The sequence below is a fragment of the Galeopterus variegatus genome, unplaced genomic scaffold, assembly GCF_000696425.1.
Source record: "Galeopterus variegatus unplaced genomic scaffold, G_variegatus-3.0.2 Scaffold182, whole genome shotgun sequence".
Taxonomy (NCBI): Eukaryota; Metazoa; Chordata; class Mammalia; order Dermoptera; family Cynocephalidae; genus Galeopterus; species Galeopterus variegatus.
In genome coordinates, this window is record NW_007726293.1 from 788,282 (window position 1) to 808,854 (window position 20,573).

General features: G+C 36.4%; 1 protein-coding gene across 2 annotated transcripts in view; it reads right to left on the reverse strand.

Annotated features, from left to right (window-relative positions):
- STAG2 (stromal antigen 2) overlaps nt 1-20,573 on the reverse strand; it is a 122,166-nt gene that overhangs the window by 39,524 nt on the left and 62,069 nt on the right. For both annotated transcript variants that reach the window (XM_008564246.1, XM_008564238.1), the window contains exons 7-14: nt 18,525-18,729; nt 16,150-16,301; nt 13,952-14,025; nt 12,669-12,792; nt 10,981-11,079; nt 10,799-10,878; nt 2,846-2,953; nt 1,306-1,417 (exon numbers count right to left, since the gene is read on the reverse strand). In XM_008564246.1, the coding sequence (XP_008562468.1) occupies nt 1,306-1,417; nt 2,846-2,953; nt 10,799-10,878; nt 10,981-11,079; nt 12,669-12,792; nt 13,952-14,025; nt 16,150-16,301; nt 18,525-18,729 (954 nt within the window). The remainder of the gene's footprint in view (nt 1-1,305; nt 1,418-2,845; nt 2,954-10,798; nt 10,879-10,980; nt 11,080-12,668; nt 12,793-13,951; nt 14,026-16,149; nt 16,302-18,524; nt 18,730-20,573) is intronic.

Consider the following 20,573-nt stretch of genomic DNA (forward strand, 5'->3'; position numbering starts at 1 on the left):
ACCCCGTTGGCGGGCCCGGGCGGGGGCGGGGGCAAAAGTGGGGGTTGGGGTCCGTTGCCGGGCACGGAAAAAAAAAAAAAAAAAAAAAAAAAAAAAGAATAAAAAAGAATAAAAAATCATCTCAAGGGACACAGAAAATGTATTTTACAGAATTCAAAATCCATTCATTATAGAATCTCTCAGCAAAAAAAGGGATAGAAGGAAACATGCTCAATCTATTTTCAAAACTGTCTAGACAACAAAAGTACCCTAATAAATATAAACTTGAAATTTATACCAATCTGATAATAAATACCTACATACCTATAGCTAACAACATAACTGATGATAAAATATTAGATGATTTTCCATTAAGATCAGGAACAATTTAAAGATGTCTACTCTTACCACTTCTTTTTTTTATACATTTTTTTATTGAAACATATTGTATATATCTGTGGAGTATAGAGTTGAATATCAATACCAGTGTGCAAAATGTGAAGCTCAAATCAGGATATTTAGTATATTTGACATTATACAATGTAATCAATTTTTGTGGATACTCTTACCACTTCGATTCAACATTCTACTGGAGGTCTTAGCCAGTTCAATAAAGCAAGAAAAAAATAAATGAGAAAAAAATACTGGAAAGAAAGTAAAATTATCTTTATTTGCAAATGACCTACTGCATATTGTAGAAAATCCTGAGGAATCTATTTAAAAATTACTAAAAGAAGTAAATTTAGAAAAGTTGCAGGATGGGAGGTCAATATTCAAAAACCAATTATGTATATCTCTACATAGAAACAATTAAAAAATTAAATTGAAAGGCCCTAACACTAGTTAAATAATACATAATATGAACACCAAAAATACATTTTGAGCCCACTCACAATCTGGTTAACAGGTAGATTTTCAGCTTGAGGGAGACTGATGTAAATTCACACCTACAACAATAGTAATAATAGCAGGTACCAACATTTGAGAATTTACAATGGGCTAGGTCATGCTAAAAGTTGAACGTAGATTATCTCAGTGTTACCTGAGAAATTATTACCCACCTTTTTACTAGGAAACTGAAGCTTACAAAGATTAAAGATTATCAGGTTTTTCTCACTCCAAAATTTATGTTCTCAGCACTATACATAAATCTTGTTTGAACATCTTACTAAAAACCAGAAGGTATTTTAAAAAAAAAAATTTTGTGTAGTAGGTCGATCTCCATTCTATTCAAAATTTACTCGTTATGTGGAAGATTTTTAAACATACATCATTTTAACCCCTTCTCCAAAAATTTCTGAAAATAAATAAATAAGATCAACTAACCTCACTTTCCAGGAAGAAAAAAACCAATGTCTTAACAAGATTGGCATTTGGACCTTGTCTTCCCCTTCTTTTCATCATTCCATCCTCCTCTGGATCTCTACGACTAAAAAGCCTATGAACAAAGCAAAATACTTAATTTAAAACAAAAAATCTTATTTCCTAATCAAAAACATTAAATTCACTGTTTGGATTCCATATTTAAGCATATAACAAATTATAAAGGGGAAGTGGGTAGGTACAATATTGTCCAACATTATACCATTAAGCAAATAATTGCTATAAACCTTTTTTCACTCTTGATAGTACTTCTAAGTCCTTTTAATGTAACTTCTCAAGTTAAGTCTACTGAGTTATTTTATATATATATATATATATCCCCCTCTAAAGATGACCGGTAAGTGGATCTTAACCCTTGAGTTGGTATTGTTAGCACCACTCTCCCCCAAGTGAGCCACGGGCTGGCCCTATAAATTATTTTTTTTAAAACCTCACTGCATTTCATACAACTGCTTCCTTTCATAAAGGTAGTACACTGACTAACCTACACCATTTATGCACAAAAATGATACATATTTGATACGTATTTTTCTTTAAAACTGATCCTATATTTTACTTCTATCCATTTTTGTAAAATTACCCCAACTTTAGTGGCCTTTTTCTATGGACAACATGGCTGTTTTTCCTCATAAACAACAAAAGAGAACACTGCATAATGATGAATAGAAAACTGTATTGTCAATCTTTTACACCACCTATTCTTTGTAATACATTTGTACCCCAAATGGGCATTTATTTATTTTAGTTTTATTATTTTTAAGACTAGTCAAGTGCACTATTGAAAAGGGGGGGGAAGTAAAACAAGGAATTTGATCTGTAAATGACTGTGAACAGTCAATTGAGATAACTCACTACCTTCGAACCAGCCCCAAATGGGCATTTTAATAAAATCATACCAAAAAAATTATTTACTCCATGTAGTTCAAAATGTTCTCTATCAAAGGTATTACGTAACATTTGCTGAATGTTTTCTGTGATCAGATGTTCACACTGCTATCCATACTACCCAATCTGAGATGTTAAATAGCATCATAAAAGTAAAGTGATCATAGGATTCTTGGGATTGTTAAATCATACTATATTAAGTACTTACAGCAGAGCCTTTAATATTTTCTAATGAAAAATAAAAAAAGCTTAAGATTAAATAGTGTAGTACAGGCAATATTTGGAAGTTGAAGTAGGTATAAAGAAGAGTGAACAATTAGAAAGAATTCAGTCTTAATATTATAATTAGGTCTTCTTTTAAGCATATTCATTAAAAGACATGGGTACATTTCCCTTTAAAGATCTAACTTACATCAAAGGAACTGGAGGGGAGAAATCTAAACTTTTAAAGGAAATAGTAAAATGTGAAAACTTCAATTTGACCTGTGCTGAGTAATTTTTTAAATAAGTTATATATGTTTGTGTATTTTAATAAAGTACAATACAATAAATGTTATGAAAGTATTCTTTAGAAAATAAATAACAGGAACAGATTTACTTTTTGTAGAGAAATTCTCCAGCTGCTACTGCTACTGGCCGGTGAGCTGAGTAAACTAGATGATAGACATTTTCACAATCTTCAGCAGTAAGAACTTCTTCACTACTCCTAAAAAGAAATAAGCAGTAACAGGTTTTTTTAGTGATGTCATAATTCTAAGCATATTAAGAGTACAAAAATTCATGTTCATACATTTAACAATTGTAAACTTTCACAAATTTGTGTCAAAGAAAAATTTAAAAGGTATCAGCCTTATTTAATTATCACCTGTTGGTAAAAGTTTGCCTCAACAAAAGAGCTGAGTATTTTGTTACAATGAAAAATAAATGGGACACAGTCTTCCAGTCAAGATGACGGAATAGACAGTCCCAAGCATCACTCTCTCTCACAAATCAACCAATTTGCAACTATAAAAAAGCAAAAACAGCCAAGCTGGGGTCACTAGAGCTCAGGGAAAGAAGAGGAGAGAGCTACGGAGTACATGAAGGTGGGAGAAACCATGATGAGAGAAAGAAAAAACTGCTCCATTTCATGCCACAGCCACTTTAAGGCCGGGGATGCTGAACGGATGGAGCAGGTGCCAGCAAAAGCCACAGTTGTGTCCTTCAGATGGAGTTACTTGGAGGCGACAGGGAGAAGAGGACCTTGGCAGCCCCCAGGCCAGCAAGACCACTAATAGGGTTCCCATGGACCAACATAGGAGCAAGGAGCCACAACAACTGAAAAAAAGGAGCCACTCAGAGGCTGATGGGTCATCGTTAAGGGACCAGCGCACAGCCTGCCCTGTCCCATGGGAAGTGTTTGGAGCACGGGCGGTGGGGGAGACGAGCCTACCAGGGGAACACTGAGGCACAGCAAGGACCACTTGGAGACTGGTCAGGAATACAGAATTGCATGGGGTGCAGTTTGATGAAAAGACTCAGGCCCAGGTCAGAATTTCTACACAACTCAGCTACACCAGGTCTCTGGAGAGCCAGAAGCACCTATAAAGTCAACCATTAAAACCTGAGCTGCACAAAAAGCTTTCCCTAGGGAATTAGCAGCAAAGCAGCAATTTAGCTAAACCACACAGCTCAAGTACTGGTCCCCAGAGGAAGTTCCCCCATTTTAGAAGCAAAGGACAACAAATTAGTTCTGGCCCAGGAACACTGCCAGTGCCTTGGGGCCCACCTGGGGACCTGAGGACTGCCCCCCCCCCCAACAACCAGGCACACTGCTGGCACCTTGGGGCCTGCCCGGCGACCTGGGATATGGAGCCAGGGACTGGACCCCCCACACACACTCCTTCCCACAACCAGGCACACCGCCAGCACCAAGGAGCATGCCAAAATATCACCTCCATGTGTGTGGCCCACCACAGCCACCTCAATAACCACGGCTGCCATGAAAGTGGCTAGACACCACAACCACAGTGCAGATGGTCCACCAGCCACTGGAGTGCATTGACACAAGGACAGTCACCAGCAGAGACCAAAGAAAAGAAGAGGATGTCTCTCTCCATAAAGCCCATTCCAGAGTGACAGAAGAAGCATCTGCTCTATGGTAATACTGGGGGACCTGAACATACCTCTCAGCATTGGACAAGTCATCTAGGCAACAAATCAACAGAGTAACCATTACTCTTTCAGAAGGAGAGAAGAAATCTAGGGTAATTAGAGGTGGGAGGGGGAAGAGAGGGGGGATGGGAGAGATTGGACAAGGGGCATAAAGAATACATACGATTTGTAACAATATATATGCTAGTAATATTAATTTGATCAACATATGTCAATGTTAAACCCAAAAAATATGTACAATCAACTATGATTCAATAAATTTTTTTTTTAAATGCACATACAAAATACAAACTGTAGGGGCTGGCTGATTAACTCACTTGGGAGAGCACTGGGAAAGCATGGTGCTGATAATACCAAGATCAAGGGTTCAGATCCCTGTACTAGCTAGTCGCCAAAAAAAAAAAAAAAAACACCTACTTAATTTCACTTATGTAAAGTTCAAAAGAGTGAAAAAATATCTAGTGTTTAGGGAAGAAGTAAACATATCCCTGTCATCTACAGTTTAGATGAGGAAAGCACACAGAGAGGCGAAGAAGTGATCCCATGGAACAGCAGGATAGTGGTCAGTCACCTGCAGGGGACAGAAGAGGCTTCTGCTTGGCAAAGGAGATAGGGGGGAAGGCTCTGGGATGCTTGCACAACCCTGATGGTGGGTACATAAGTGTTCCTCTTAAAACAATTCATTACATTACACATTTTTGTACATTTATTTTTATGCTCTTTTCTGTATATGTATTATAATCCACGATAAAATGGTTTTTAAAATTTTTTTAAAAAGCTAAATGGGAGGTAAAATTAAGAGTAAAGGGCCAGCCCTGTGGCGCACTCAGGAGAGTGCGGCGCTTGGGTGCGCAGCGATGCTCCAGACGCAGGTTCGGATCCTATATAGGGATGGCCGGTGCGCTCACTGGCTGAGCGCAGTGCGGGCGACACCAAGCCAGGGGTTGCAATCCCCTTACCGGTCACAAAACAAAAAAAAGAGTAAATACAGAATGTGAACAAATAAATGTTGAAGAAAATTCTGTGATATGGATGCTAAAGGGAAATGAAAACAAAATAATGAAAACTAATGTAGAAAGTAAAGTGGTAGCATGCTAAGAGCTTAGAGTTCATAATCATAGAGAACACTTTGCATATATTTCATAGTAATACTAAGGAAAGTCAGTATCACAACATTAAAATATACTAATGCCCCACTTATCTCACACTGATGAAGAGTACTTCATCCACCATGTACTGAACACCACATAAGGCAATGCAAGTAGATTTTCCAAAAAATTAAAGTTTAAGTGCCAAAGATCTTTCATTGCAGGACTGGCCGGTTAGCTCACTTTGTAAAAGCACGGTGCTAATAACACAAAGGACACGGGTTAGGATCCCAGTACAAGCCAGATGCCAAAAAAAGAAAAAAAGAAAAGAAAAGATCTTTCATTGCAGTCTGTCACTGGGAAAATCTTACTAAAAAATGCAGTGCTCACTTTCCTGATCTTATTTAAAAAAATTAAAAATTAAAAATAAAATAATAAGCCTAACAAAATCTTCTTGGTAAATCACAGTCATTTTTAGCAGCCCATCAAAAACAACACTCAATGGGCCGGCCCGGAGGCGCACTGCTATAGTGCGCCGCTTGAGAAGCGCGGTGGCGCTCCCGCCGAGGGTTCGGATCCCACATACAGACCGGCCGCTCACTGGCTGAGCGAGGGGCGGGAGCAACACCGAGGGTTGCGATCCCGTGGCCGGTCCCGGTCCGGTACGGGCGCGACACTGAGGGCTGCGATCCGTTGCCGGTCACGAAAAAAGACAAAAAGGAAAAAAAAAAAAAAGAAAAATGATATTATAAAAATGTTTTATGTTACATATAATTATACAAATACATGGGAATTTTTTCCTTAGAAGATTTTCTGCAGATCCCTTTATGTTATTTTTAAATTTATCATAAAATCATAATATACCTTGTTTGAAAAAAGTTAAACAATACAGAAGTGCATAAATCTAAAACAAAATCCCTACCCAATCTCACTCTACCATCTCTGTCTCACCTCCACAATTAATCTGTCCTGGCCTATGGCAGGTCTTTCTCTCCTAATATGCTTCCAGTCTACTGTGAGATAGACATTCTAGGTTTCTACCATTATAGACAAATTAAAAACCATAGGAACACTGCCACAGAGATAAGCCTATGAACATTAGTTTCTAAAAGAGCACAGATTCTTTTTACTTTTTGGTTTTCTGTTATGGTAAAGGCTTCCAGAAGTCTAATGTCTAGGAAGTATTACTTCTTTTTGAGAGAAAAAGAAACTAAATTTTTAAAATTCATGTTTCAAAATCATTTTGCTTTAACTTACTCTATGTATAATACTGAACTGTTTTTCAGAAAAGCCACTTGTGTCTTTTTTAATGAAAAAACACTGAACCAGACCAGTTAAAGTACTGTAAATCTGTAGTAGTTCACTCATTTTAAACTTTTGAGAAGTAATGTTCTTAAGAAGTTTCAATTATGTATATATATGACTGAAAATCAACATAAATGGCTATGTCTATCACCTTTCAGAAATATCAGAAACAATGAGAAAAGATGTCCGTAGTGTATTATGGAGGAGGGGGTAAAGAAGCTGCAGAAATATATGTAACGTACTATTACTTTCTTATTTCAGGATTCTTTCAAATTTTTATAACATGTACATAGAAGAGTACTTCAAAAAATTCATGGAGAAATGGAATTAAAAGATAATACGAATCTTTCCATGAACTTCTTGAAGACTCGTCCTATTTATAATTATTAAATCCAATTAAAATTAAGGAAAATGAAATGGTTAATAGACTGCTCAAAAAAAGCCCACATAAATGAATTCTTAGAAAATGTCAATACATCTGGAACAGTCTTCTTTTTAATTACTGCAATGTAGTCCATTTCATATAAATGGGGATAAAATAACCACCACCATCTCACAGGGCTACTGCATTAAATGAGAAAATCGGGGTGGGTAGTTAGCTTAGTTGGTTAGAAAGCAGCCTTGTTACACCAAGGTCAAGGGTTCAGATCCCTATACAAGCCAACCACAAAATAAATAAATAAATAAATAAATGAGAGAGAAAATCCATGTAAAGTGCTTATAATATTATTTTACATACTAACTTAATTTTTCCTCTTCATAAACATCTTGGCTGTTTTCTAATATCTGCTATTACAAACAATGCTATGTTAGAAAATGTGAGCATTTTAATATCTTTTCGTGCACGCATTTTAAATTTTGATACTGCCCTGTTTCTGCATATCCTCAACATCACAGTGTATCACCAAATGTTTTTTTAATCTTTGCCAAGAAAATAGGTATTTTCTTTAAAAAAAAAAAAAAAAAAGGTCTCACTTTAATATGCATGTCTGTCTTTTTACATGTCTAATTTGTATTTCTGTCAATGATCTGACCCATAACTTTCAGCTGTTTTCCTATCGGGTTTCTGTTCATGTAACTAATTTATAGAAACTGACCCCTTTGATGAAGATATTTTACCCAATCTGACCTTTATTTTCTGAGTTTGCTTATAATGTTTGATGCCATATAGACATTTTTAGTTTATGATGTACTTAATTCATTGATCTTTTTATGTCTAGGTTTCATGTCGTGCTCAGAAAAATCTTGCACAGTCACTTTACATACAAAATAAAATTTTTAAACCTTCCCACATTTTCATCTAGTACTTTTACAGTTTCATTTATTTGCATTTAAATATCCATCTGAAAGTCATTTGGGGTTAAGGAATGAAATACTAATCCAATTTTACTTTTTTCCCAAATACAACCTAGCTCTCATAAAAACATCTACAGGGCCGGCCTGGTGGCACACTGCTGTAGTGCGCCGCTTGGGAAGTGCGGTGGCGCTCCTGCCGAGGGTTCGGATCCCACATACAGACCGGCCGCTCACTGGCTGAGCGAGGGGCGGGCGCAACACCGAGGGTTGCGATCCGTTGCCGGTCACGAAAAAAAAGACAAAAAGGAAAAAAAAAAACAAAAAAAACAAAAAAAATCTACAGACCGTATTTCTCACTGACAGAAAATGCCACCCTCATCTTATACTAGAATCCTGGATATACTTGCATTTGTCTCTAGCTTTGCTCTGTTCCACTGATCTCTCTGTCTATTCATGCACCAGTACCAAAATTTTTAAATTGCTATGGTTTTATAATACGACCTAAAATCGTATTGGGCTAGTCCTCACTCATTAGTTTTTACCAGAGTTCTGCTGGCTACTCTTGCACAATGCATTTTCCATATGAATGTCACAATTAGCTTGCTATAATTTTTTTTTTAAAAAAGAGAGACCTTTCTGCCATTGTTACTTGGATCAGAATAAATATATACATTTAGGGAGATTACAAATCTGTAAAAACTGAGTTTTCCTAAGTAAGCTTTCCAAATTCAAGTCTTCTTTTATGTCCCTTAATTGTACTTTATTAACATTTTTTCAGATATATTTGGCAGATTTCTAGTTTATTCCTTGGCACTTTAATAAAATGTTTGTATTATTTTAAAACAAGGAGAGTTTGATTTTAAGAGTCCCAACACACCATCCAAGTACTTGGTACAGAGAAAGCAACTGATAAATATTTATTTTAAAAAGGAGAAAACAAAAAGCGTTGGTGAGGATGTAGAGAAATTGGAACTCTTATACACTGCTGGTGAGTATGTGAAATGGGGCAACCACTATGGAAAACATCATGGTGGTTCCTCAAAAAAATTAAACATAAAATTAACATATGATCTATATGGTGATACTTCTGGGTATATGTAAAAGAACTGCAAGCAGGGACTCAAAGACATACTTGTACACCTACAATCGCAGCAGCACTATTCACAACAGCCAAAAGGTGGAAACAGCCCAAATGTCAATCAACTGGTAAATGAACACAATGTGGTATATACATAAGTGAAATATTATGCAGCCATAAAAAGGAATAAATTTTTTTTTTTTTTGTCTTTTTTCATGTCCGGCAACGGACTGCAACCCTCAGTATCACGCCCATACCGGACCGGGACCGGCAACGGGATCGCAACCCTCGGTGTTGCTCCCACGCCTCGCTCAGCCAGTGAGCGGGAACCGGTCTGTATGTGGGATCCGAACCCTCAGCGGGAGCACCGCCGCGCTTCCCAAGCGGCGCACTGTAGCAGTGCGCCACCGGGCCGGCCCAAAAGGAATAAATTTCTGATGATGCTATTATGTGGATGGACTTTAAAGACACCATGCGGAATAAAATAAGCAAGACACAAAAGGACAGATATTATTATGAGTACACATATATGAAATATCTAGAATAGGCAAATTCATAGAGAAAGAAAGTAGAAGAATGGTTACCAGGGTCTGGGGTAGGAGAAAATGAGGAGTTAGTGTTTAATGGGTACAGAGTTTCAGTTACGGAATGATGAAAAAGTTCTGGAGATAGTGATGACAGTTGTACAACAACATGAATATACTTAATGTCACTGAACCATACTTTTAAAAAAGGTTAAAATGGTAAATATATTTTTATCACAATTTTTAAAAGGAAAAAGATGAATAGCATCACTATTAGATATTAACATAGACTATATCTTAAATTCAGATTGTTGGGCTGGCCCGGTGGCGCACTGCTACAGTGCGCCGCTTGGGAGCGCAGCTGCGCTCCCACTGAGGGTTCGGATCCCACATACAGACCGGCCGCTCACTGGCTGAGCGAGGTGCGGGCGCAACACCGAGGGTTGTGATCCCGATGCCGGTCCCGGTCCGGTACGGGCGCGACACTGAGGGTTGCGATCCGTTGCCGGTCACGAAAAAAGACAAAAAGGAAAAAAAAAAATTCAGATTGTTTACAGGTACCATGAGAAGCATAACAGAGAAGTTTTAGTAAATGCTCATATTCTATTAAAAGCACGACAAAACAAGGCCGGCCCCATGGCTCACTCGGGAGAGTGCGGCGCTGGTAGCGCCGAGGCCGCAGGTTCGGATCCTACATAGGGATGGCCGGTGCACTCACTGGCTGAGCGTGGTGCGGACAACACCGTGCCGAGGGTTGTGATCCCCTTACTGGTCAAAAAAAAAAAGCATGACAAAACACAATAATAAGCACATCTTTTAATACACTCAAATGTTTAACTTTATTGCAAGAGCATCAAAAAAAAAAGTAAAATAAGAAGGAAACTGGCCAAGAAAATGGGAATAAAAATTCCTAGCTCAGAATTTCAGATTCTATGGATCCTTCCTTCCTGTGTTTTCTCAACTTTACATGAGGAAATTAAACTTCTAGCTGTAAAATCCCATGATTTAAGCTATTAAAATTTAGACCTAGATGAATCTGAAACAAGTATTCTGATGTATTATTTAGATATCTGCGCATCAGTAATATGCAACAAATACATACTTACTGTAAAACAAGAGTGAGTAATTTTATTGCTTGCACTGCAACATCATATTCTTTGTCAAGAGTCATAGACACAATTCTATCCTAAGAATAAAAAAAAAAAAATCAAAATATCTTTAAAAGAAAAGCAAGAGAAAAATATTTTCAAATTATAAGTAATTTTTAAATACTTAAGGTAATACTAACCTTGAACCGACTGGTAAAAAGTTCCAGTTTGGAATTAAGTTCTTTGTTATAATAAAGCCCTTGGAGAGCAGTAAGACACTTGAGTCTTACCTCACCTTGCTAAAAGAAACAAAAGGAGAAAATGCATTAAAACAATGAATTTTCAATCTGAATATTCAAAATGTACACAGTATTTTCTACTTTAAAATTTTAAACATGGTCTATAACAACAGCATTTTTTCAGAAACTGTCATCTGGGATAATGTGAAAAGAGAAATCAGTACATGACGTTTAAGCCTACATGCCTATGAGGTTACTATTTCTGTAGGCCAACTGATAATTTTTTGGAAATTTGTTACAAGTAAAACTATTGTAAAAGAGAACAGTGGCATATTTCACAATAAGTTTTCCTTTACAGAAAGTAATGTTTGGAAGGAATATATACAAGGAACTTCTTCAAGGCCAGTGAGAGGCAGGCTAAAAAAACGGTAGTTTAATGAAAAAAAAATAAAATAAAAAGGGTCAGAGGCCAAGTTGTGAGATATATGTTTATCAAAAGGGAAAATCACCCTGTTATTCACAGCAACATGAGTCTAGAAGACACTGTGTTAAGTCAAACAAGTCATGCACAGAGAACTGCATGTTCTCACACTCATGCGGGAGCTAAAAAAGTGAACTCGAGCCGGCCCGGTGGCGCACTGGATAAGTGCGCCGCTTGGGAAGCGCGGCGGCGCTCCCGCCCAAGGGTTCGGATCCCACATACAGACCGGTTCCCGCTCACTGGCTGAGCGAGGCGCGGGAGCAACACCGAGGGTTGCGGTCCCGTTGCCGGTCCCCGGTCCGGTACGGGGGCAACACTGAGGGTTGCGATCCGTTGCCGGACACGGAAAAAGACAAAAAAAAGACCAAAAAAAAAAGTGAACTCGAAGTTGAAAGTGGAATTGTGGTTACTAGAGACTGGGAAAGAGTGGGGAGGGGATAGGGAAAGGTTGGTTAGGGGATGCAATCTTATAGCTAAATAGGAAGAATAAGTTCTAAAGTTCTTCAGTACCGCTAGGTGACTATAATTAATTATAATTATTATTAAAATAATAATTAATTGTATATTTTCAAAAGGTTAGAAGAGGGGAGTTCTAATGTTCTCAACATAAAGATAAATGTTTGCAGTGATGAATATGTTATTATCCTGATTTAATCATGACACATTGTATATGTGTGTTGGAAATTCACTTTGTACCCCATAAATAGGTACAATTTTTAAATAAAAGAAAGAGAATCAAAATTGAGGAAATGTTTTAAATGTATGGCACTCAAATAACAGAGTAAGGGCTCTTCTTTGTGCACTAAAGAAATGCTTTACTATCACCACCTACCTACATGATCCCTAATAGTTCAGCACAAAAATTAAGCCAACACTGAAGGTTAAATCAGTGGTTAGGACTCAAAAAACCTAAAGGATTTTATGTGACAGAGACCAAGTTTTCATAGAGCAGATAGAAAAGAATACGGGAGAGAGCCTTATTTATAGGAATGTGGCCCCAAGAATGAGGGTACTTCAAAACGTTCATGGAAGAATTCATATTATCTTTTAGTTCCATTTTTCTATGAACTTTTTGAAGTACCCTCATATATACATGTATTATGAATGAGAACTGCAAAGAGCCATGCCTATGTGCAGACACACAAGCAGTCTATAGGGCACATCTTACCTTATCATGCATAGTCCAACCAACATATTTTAAATAACTGTCATTAAGAAAGGCATCACTATACATCTTCATCCAAATACCAATCTCTTCAATGCATATAGCTCGGATTTCAGCTATTGCATCACTGAATGGAGGAAGGAAAAATTATGCATAATTACTGCCACTATACCACAGGACTTACAGTTTATACAAGAGATGCCAAGTACTTCATATCTACTATGAATATACCACTATCTTAATTATCACTGGGGATTATAAAGTAGATCCTAAACATGACCTCAAACACCAACATCTTACTACAGTCTAGATGGCAAAGCATAATTATCAACACATAAATATTTAAAATGAAATAAAACTACAAACGAAATCCCATCCCCACTTTCTACATCATACCATATCCCAGCCTTTGCTCACACTACTGGGCATGATGTGTACAGGCAACTGCAGTCACACTAGTCTGGCTAGACCATAATTTTCCAGGTGAGAGTTACTTACACATAACATTGAGGCCAAGCTCAATTAGGATTTGAATGTCAATGTCAGACTAAATGATTTTTAAATTCATCCTGTTGGTATTGGTGAGTCATTGAAGGCAGAGGAATAACACACTAAAAGGATGTTTTAAGAAAACTGCAATAACTCTAGGCATGTGAACGATAAGGGAATAGACTAAGGTAATGGTGACAAGAGAAATGAAAAGGTAAGAATGGACACAGGAACATTACAAAGCAAGCATTAACCTGATTCAATAACAGCCAAGTTAAAGAAATGACAGAAAAGTTGAATAAAAACACTACCAATATTTAAGAATATGTTACAGCAGAAACCTACTCTGCTGTAATAAGTAGGATCACCTATTTCTTTCCTCTGCTCATGCAAAATAGCAAAAGAAAATGTCTCACTTTAGCCTATCCAAATTTTCCCAATGATATCCAAATAGAAAAGAAGAGAGTCAGGAGTCAGCATATACAATCTCTACTAACACAATACATCCAAAAGCAATTAAGTATTTTTACCCTAACTCCTAATCATAGCAGGAGCTTCCATTGGCTGGGCAAGCTACAAGTTAAGCACAAAATTATCTCATTTTCAGGTGGGAAACATGAAGCTCAGAGCAGATAAATGACTGCTCAGAGTGACTCAGTAGCAGGGCTTTGATTCTCACATTGATCTTACTATAACATTCTTTCCACTAACTTATACTGCCTAAACCACTAAATATATCAAGACCTGCAGAGCAAAAATTACACAGTGCCACTTATGAAAAAGGTGTCCTGACTTACCGGTATCTATGTACAAATACTCCTTTAAATATTGCATTCATCATATTTTCTATTTCATCTTGATTCTCCTGAAGCTGTAAGAAAAACACAGCATTTCTTTTCTATTGAAAAGGAAGACAACCAAAAGAACAACTAAAAGTTGTAATGAGCACCAAGAAATGTAGGTTTCTCCATACTTCGGTGATTACATCTAATTTATAATTCTACTAGACAACAATAACCACACAGAAAAATTAACAGTTGTATATGAGGTAGCTGAAGTCCCTTGATACTTGAAATATTTGACTTGGCTTTTAATTTTTTTCTAATGCTCACAAATTTTCAGTGTATAAAGGAACTGTAAAGAAATCTGTTATATAAGTTTACTTTTACAACATCATTGATTATATAACACATGTGTTCATATCAAAAAAGCATAATTTTTCGTTATCTTGATCTTTATAGTCTGAAAAAGAAGTCATGTTAACTAGTGCCTGCTCAAAGAACAAAAAGGATTAGAGTACGATAACTAGGTAAAAAAAAAAAATTGTCTCCCTGATAAATTCTTTTGAGGGAAGAAAGACTGACCTGAAATAATCAGGTAAACATTTCAAACCTTAGTTAATTTATCTATTCACATATATTTTCAATTCAGAGCTTGAAGCTTGAGAGTTAAGAGGATTGTTTCTTTCACAATCTAATAATAAATTAGCTTTTAGATTATGTTCTGTCCTTTTGTAAAATGTAGTTTTCTTTCTTCGCATGAATACAATCTTGTATTTCCAAATAATGCTAACAAGGGCATGTACTTCTTATATTCATTAGCACAGTCAAAGGTACAGACTGTCTTTAAACATGTTAAAAAACTTAACCGTAGGGCCGGCCTGTGGCTCACTTGGGAGAGTGCGGTGTGGATAACACCAAGTCCACGCGTTCAGATCCTATATAGGGATGGCCGGTTAGCTCATTGGCTGAGCGTGGTGCTGACAGCACCAAGCCAAGGGTTAAGATCCCCTTACCGGTCATGTTTTAAAAAAAGAAAAAAAACTTAACCCTAACCTAGAAGTATTAATATTTTATATTTGTACAGGAATTGTAATCTCAAAGCCCTCTTACCTTTATCCACTCATTCTATGTTCACAATCTTAAATTTATATCCAAGAATTAGGTCATAAGTTCAAGGATTAAGACATGCTTTATATTCACCTAATAAATCAACCAATGAAATTTACTAAGTAAATTAAGAGGCAAAATTATCAATTCTTCATTGCAAATTATATAAAAAGATGAGGAATTTAGGCATGAGGGAAATATGAGCAAGATTATTCTTATTTTCTTGAGTCAGGGTATTTTTAAAAGTTATTGACTATTTAAAATTACAGCTGCTCTCCCCCACCCCCCGCCAAATTACCATGACAACTATTTGAACAACTGCATTGCTAATATTTTTGAAACATCAGACTTTGCCTATTAGAATGAAAATAAATCTCTCCACTGTGGGATAGCAAAATATTATATCACCAAAGAAGGAAGAATTTAAATTACAAATGCAGCATTAAAAGATCTTATTTACATAATCATATACATTGTATATTGACAAAATAAAAATTAAAAAAAAAAAAAAAAGATCTTATTTACTACTATTCAGCATAATGCTGAAAAAAATATTTTACTCATTCAAAGTTGAATTTGGTGGGCAATGTTAACTAAGTGCCTCCTACTGTACAAATCACACACCAATAAAATATCTTGTAAGTTTTAGCTTTCAATGTGATTTTGCATAATTGTGAAACTTCATTTCATCCTGAAAAAAGCTGAGAAAAGTAGTTAGGAGAGATATTTTCACAGTAAAGATAAATAATACTTCAGTTGGTTAGAGTGAGGGTTTGGATCCCTGTACGGGCCAGCAGCCAAAAAATTTAATTAATTAATTAATTAATTGATAATAATAAAAGTCAACTTGTTAGACTAATCCAAGTCTCCTTACATAAAGCTCAATCCTCTTAATATCAGTGTATACAGACAGAAAATATACAAACCAGATATTATTGACGTGGATATTCAACTAACGTTAAGTCAGACACATGAACAATTTGAAATGTTATATAAATTTAAATATTTTTTATAATTATCTGAAAGACTAGCAATGTTATATCATAATTAATGGTGACCACGTTGGTCACACACTAACAGCGAAAATATTAAATATAAAAGCTTACCTCTTTCCGTTTTTGTAGCAGGAGTTCTAGCCTCTCATTGGCTCGTTTTCCAATCATTTTATTCCGTTCTGCTTCATATTGTCTTTGTGTATTATCCATATTAATGCTAAGATTTAGTGCCACATTCACTAAAGCTGTCATCAACTTCATAGCTATTTTTTAAAGAGTAAAATGTTGAAATTAGTGTAACTGACGCAAAAATATACAATTTAAGATAAAATTAAGAGGAATTAAGCAGAGATGAGCTACTCTGCTTCTAACACAAAAGAAAAATACTGCTGCTACAAATGACAACAATAATAAAACAGGTAACGGGTACTGAATACTTGCTATACATCAGTCAGTTGCCTATGTTAAGTATTTTTCATAGATTATCTCCTAATCCTCACAACAGCCCTCAAAGGTAAGTATTATCCCCATTTCATTCATGAGGAAACTGAAGCTAAGGGAGATAAAGAAATTTGCCTCAGATTACACAATTCATATTAGTAGTTAAACCAGGATTCAAAACAAGGTAATATGACTTCAGACTATGCTTAGATTCCACTATTCTATAATAGGTCCCCTACAATGATCTTTTTCAGAGATCATGATTCACCTTCTAAGTAAATTTTAGTTCATGCAGAAGTCACATAGTATCTCAGCAACCAAAGGGAACTTGACTGCTTTAAATCAAATTATATTGTGGTAAAATGTTGAAGAGCTTTATCAGTATTTGCTTTCTATACTTTTATTCCATTACATTTCACCATAAAGACAATGAAAAAATCACTAAGAACAGATCCACATGAAAAGTAAAAAGTATAACATCACTCAACAAAGTGCTTTTTCATAAAACTTCCTCCAGATCCCCACAAATTCTGTTACTCAACTCTTACTCCTAAAACAACACTCTTATTGCCTAGGATTTAAAACTTTTTAATTGAAAGATCATTTTATACTTCCTTTAGTTTACTCCAGACTATTTCTCAGACTTGGTGCACTGCATGACACAACAAAGCAAAACTACATCTTAAATTTGTGGCTACTGGCTCTCTTAAAAAGAGATTTCCCAATTTTCTGCTCTAATCTATTTCACACCCTCAGCAAACCAGTTTGTCACTCTAAAATTATTCACCTTACATCAGAATACTTGTTTTAATGGAATTTACCCATCAAGTTCTTGACACTGAACGCTACCTTAAATACATAAAGGAAGACCACATTCATATATTGTGACTTCAAATCTAAAAACAAAAACAGAATCTACAGGAAACGTCTACATTTTATTTTTAACAATGGAGGAATCAGAAGCACATCTTTAATCACAGCTTTAATTCTTTGAGAAAATATTCTAAGGGAAAAAAATCTCCATAGTTAGAAAATAAACAAGTTTTTGCAGATAGAAATCAAAATATTGGGCCGGCCCGGTGGCGCACTGGATAGTGCGCCGCTTGGGAAGCGTGGTGGCGCTCCCGCCCGAGGGTTCGGATCCCACATACAGACCGGTTCCTGCTCACTGGCTGAGCGAGGCGCGGGAGCAACACCGAGGTTTGCAATCCCGTTGCCGGTCCCCGGTCCGGTACGGGGGCAACACTGAGGGTTGCGATCCGTTGCCGGACACGGAGAAAAGACAAAAAAAAAAAAGAAATCAAAATATCATTAAGGCTTAGAATACTATAATAATAATAAATGCCTATTTGATTTATACAAACTCAAATCAAAAGGCACATATGCAATAAGAGTGTATCTATCAGCAATTTTACCATTAGTATAAAATAGAAACCAAAAGATTTTATCCACATCAACACAAAAATCACTGTCCTAGAATTAACCATGTGAGGCATAAAAATGTAATTCATTTCACTAAAATTTAAAGATCAAACAATTTGACCCAGCCTAAAGTTACCCAGAAACATGAGACAAATCAACTTTTTGCAGTGTGATTTAAAAAATAAGCATCACCCAGTAGAGGCCATCCTACCTAGAGAGGCTATGCACACCAGAGACAAACTATATGGTCATCAAGACCACTTATCTAAAATGAGTGAGTGTAACAGCCTCCTCAAATCTGCCATCAATATCCTCCTTGATAACACATCTTTCAAGAACCCAACATATACCTATCAATAAATTTTCCCTTGTTGTGACCCAGCTATCAAGTAGGTTTACCCCAAGAAAATCACCATATACTAGCTATAGTATACCTTCACAGAATCAAAACTTAAAATATCATCCCATTCCTAGTATCCACAGGGAAGGTAAGGGGAGTATCCTTTTAGTGGTACTTTATAAATAAAATTAATTAATTCACTATTATTTCCTTTCTCTTTTAATGAGAATTTTTTTCATCCCTAACCTAAGGCAATACAGAGGAAATATTTCTAAATACTGACCTGCCAGGGTGCTTGTATGTCGAAATGCTCTGACTTGAGAGTCAGACAATCCTGTAAGAAGTGAAATGACCGTATCCATCATGTACTCATCATATATGATACTATATTGACACTGCCGTACTAACACGCCAATAAATTCACAAAAACTGGATTTGAACTTCTTCCACTGAGGACCGGCCATTGTAAGTGGATAATCTCCACTATCCTAAAACAAACATTTAAAACAGAAATTTCATTTAAAATGCATGACTTACAACTTCACTTGTTTTTGAAATACCCTAGGCAAAAGCATAAAAGACTCCTATATCTCAACTTTCTTCTCCAATAAATCCTCAAAGTTTGCAGAAGAATAATAAGGAAAGGTAGAGGTATCTTTGAACACTCCTCTTTTATTTCAGACCAAAATGGATATTCTGGATTCACTTCAACCAATGAAAGTATATATCGACTACTTAGAGGTTAAAAATTGAAAAAGCTTCCCTCATCAAAGCAAAACATTCTCCTGATAAGCACAAATATATTTATTAAATTCTTTGAAAATTAAACCAAACCAAAATTTATATTTAATTATTCAGAATGATTAAATCATATCCTCAGCTAGTCTAGTAAAATTACGTATGATGTATACATCAACAAAAGATTACAATGTATGTTTTTATTAGCTTCACAACATCAAATAGTCAACAGAGGGCTGGGTCAGTTGGCTCAGTGGGTTAGAGCACAGCCTTATAACACCAAGGTCATGGGTTTGGCTCCCCTTACTTGCCAATTGCCCCCCCCCCCAAAAAAAAGTCAACAGACACAGACAATCAGATTTTTCTTTCTTTTTTTTAATGGCAATGTAGCTAGTATAGCCTTAAAAGACTGGTGCTCAGGTTTTCCTTTGTACAAAAAGGGGGCATTCTCCAATCTCACAATAAAGAGACTCTCCACAAATCATTAAAACAAATAAGTCCTGGGCCGGCCCGGTGGCGCAATGGATACTGCGCCGCTTGGGAAGTGCGGTGGCGCTCCCACCCGAGGGTTCGGATCCCACATACAGACCACCGCTAAAAGTAAGGGTCTCTAACAACAGTATCCTACAGACGTAAGGTAATTTTATCAGTAGTTTGGTAAATCAATAATTAAGTTTTGTTACTAGAGCATTTTTTTCTTTAATTTTAAGTCATGCCATATACAAACTGAACTGTTTCTCATCTGAAAATCAGGTCCTATTACTCCACAAAATGTTTTCCTCACATTTTTTAGTTAGCTCATTTAGTGACTATACTGAAATACATCATCTTAATTGTTAGCAACTTGGTTTTCTGACTTTTTTTTTTGGTCTTTTTCCGTGTCCGGCAACGGATCGCAACCCTCAGTGTCGCCCCCGTACCGGACCAGGACCGGCAACGGGATCGCAACCCTCGGTGTTGCCCCCGCGCCTCGCTCAGCCAGTGAGCGGGAACCGGTCTGCATGTGGGATCCGAACCCTCGGTGGGAGCGCCGCCGCGCTTCCCAAGCGGTGCACTAGCGCAGTGCGCCACCGGGCCGGCCCTGACATTTTCATATTATATTTCAGGATGATTATCTCAAAGATGTTTCCTTTTAGTAAGGTTTTCTCTAAAACATTTAGGTTAAAAAAATACTCAGAATTACCTCTCAACTACTTGGGTAATGATTAATAGCACTTACTGATCAGCAAAGCCACTTTAACAACTTGTCTATCTTTTAGAATGATAGTTGAAAGCTCCTTGATTAAATTAAGCAAAAAAAAATGACCAAATAAAACAGAATGAGACAACGTTTTCTACTTGAAAATTCACAGTGAAAAGTTTTGGGAGAGTGAAACTACTGGTGCTGGAACACAGCTGTGAACAAAACAAACAAACAAAAAAACTCCCTGCCCTGGAAGAACTTACATTCTAGTAAATCTACATATCTATTTACTGGTAAATGTTATAAAGAACGAACTCAAGTCTAAACTACTATTTATTATTTATCGTTATTCTTACTACTCATAGTTGAAATATAAGGAGTTTTTTTTTTTTTTTTTTTTTTTTAAAAATG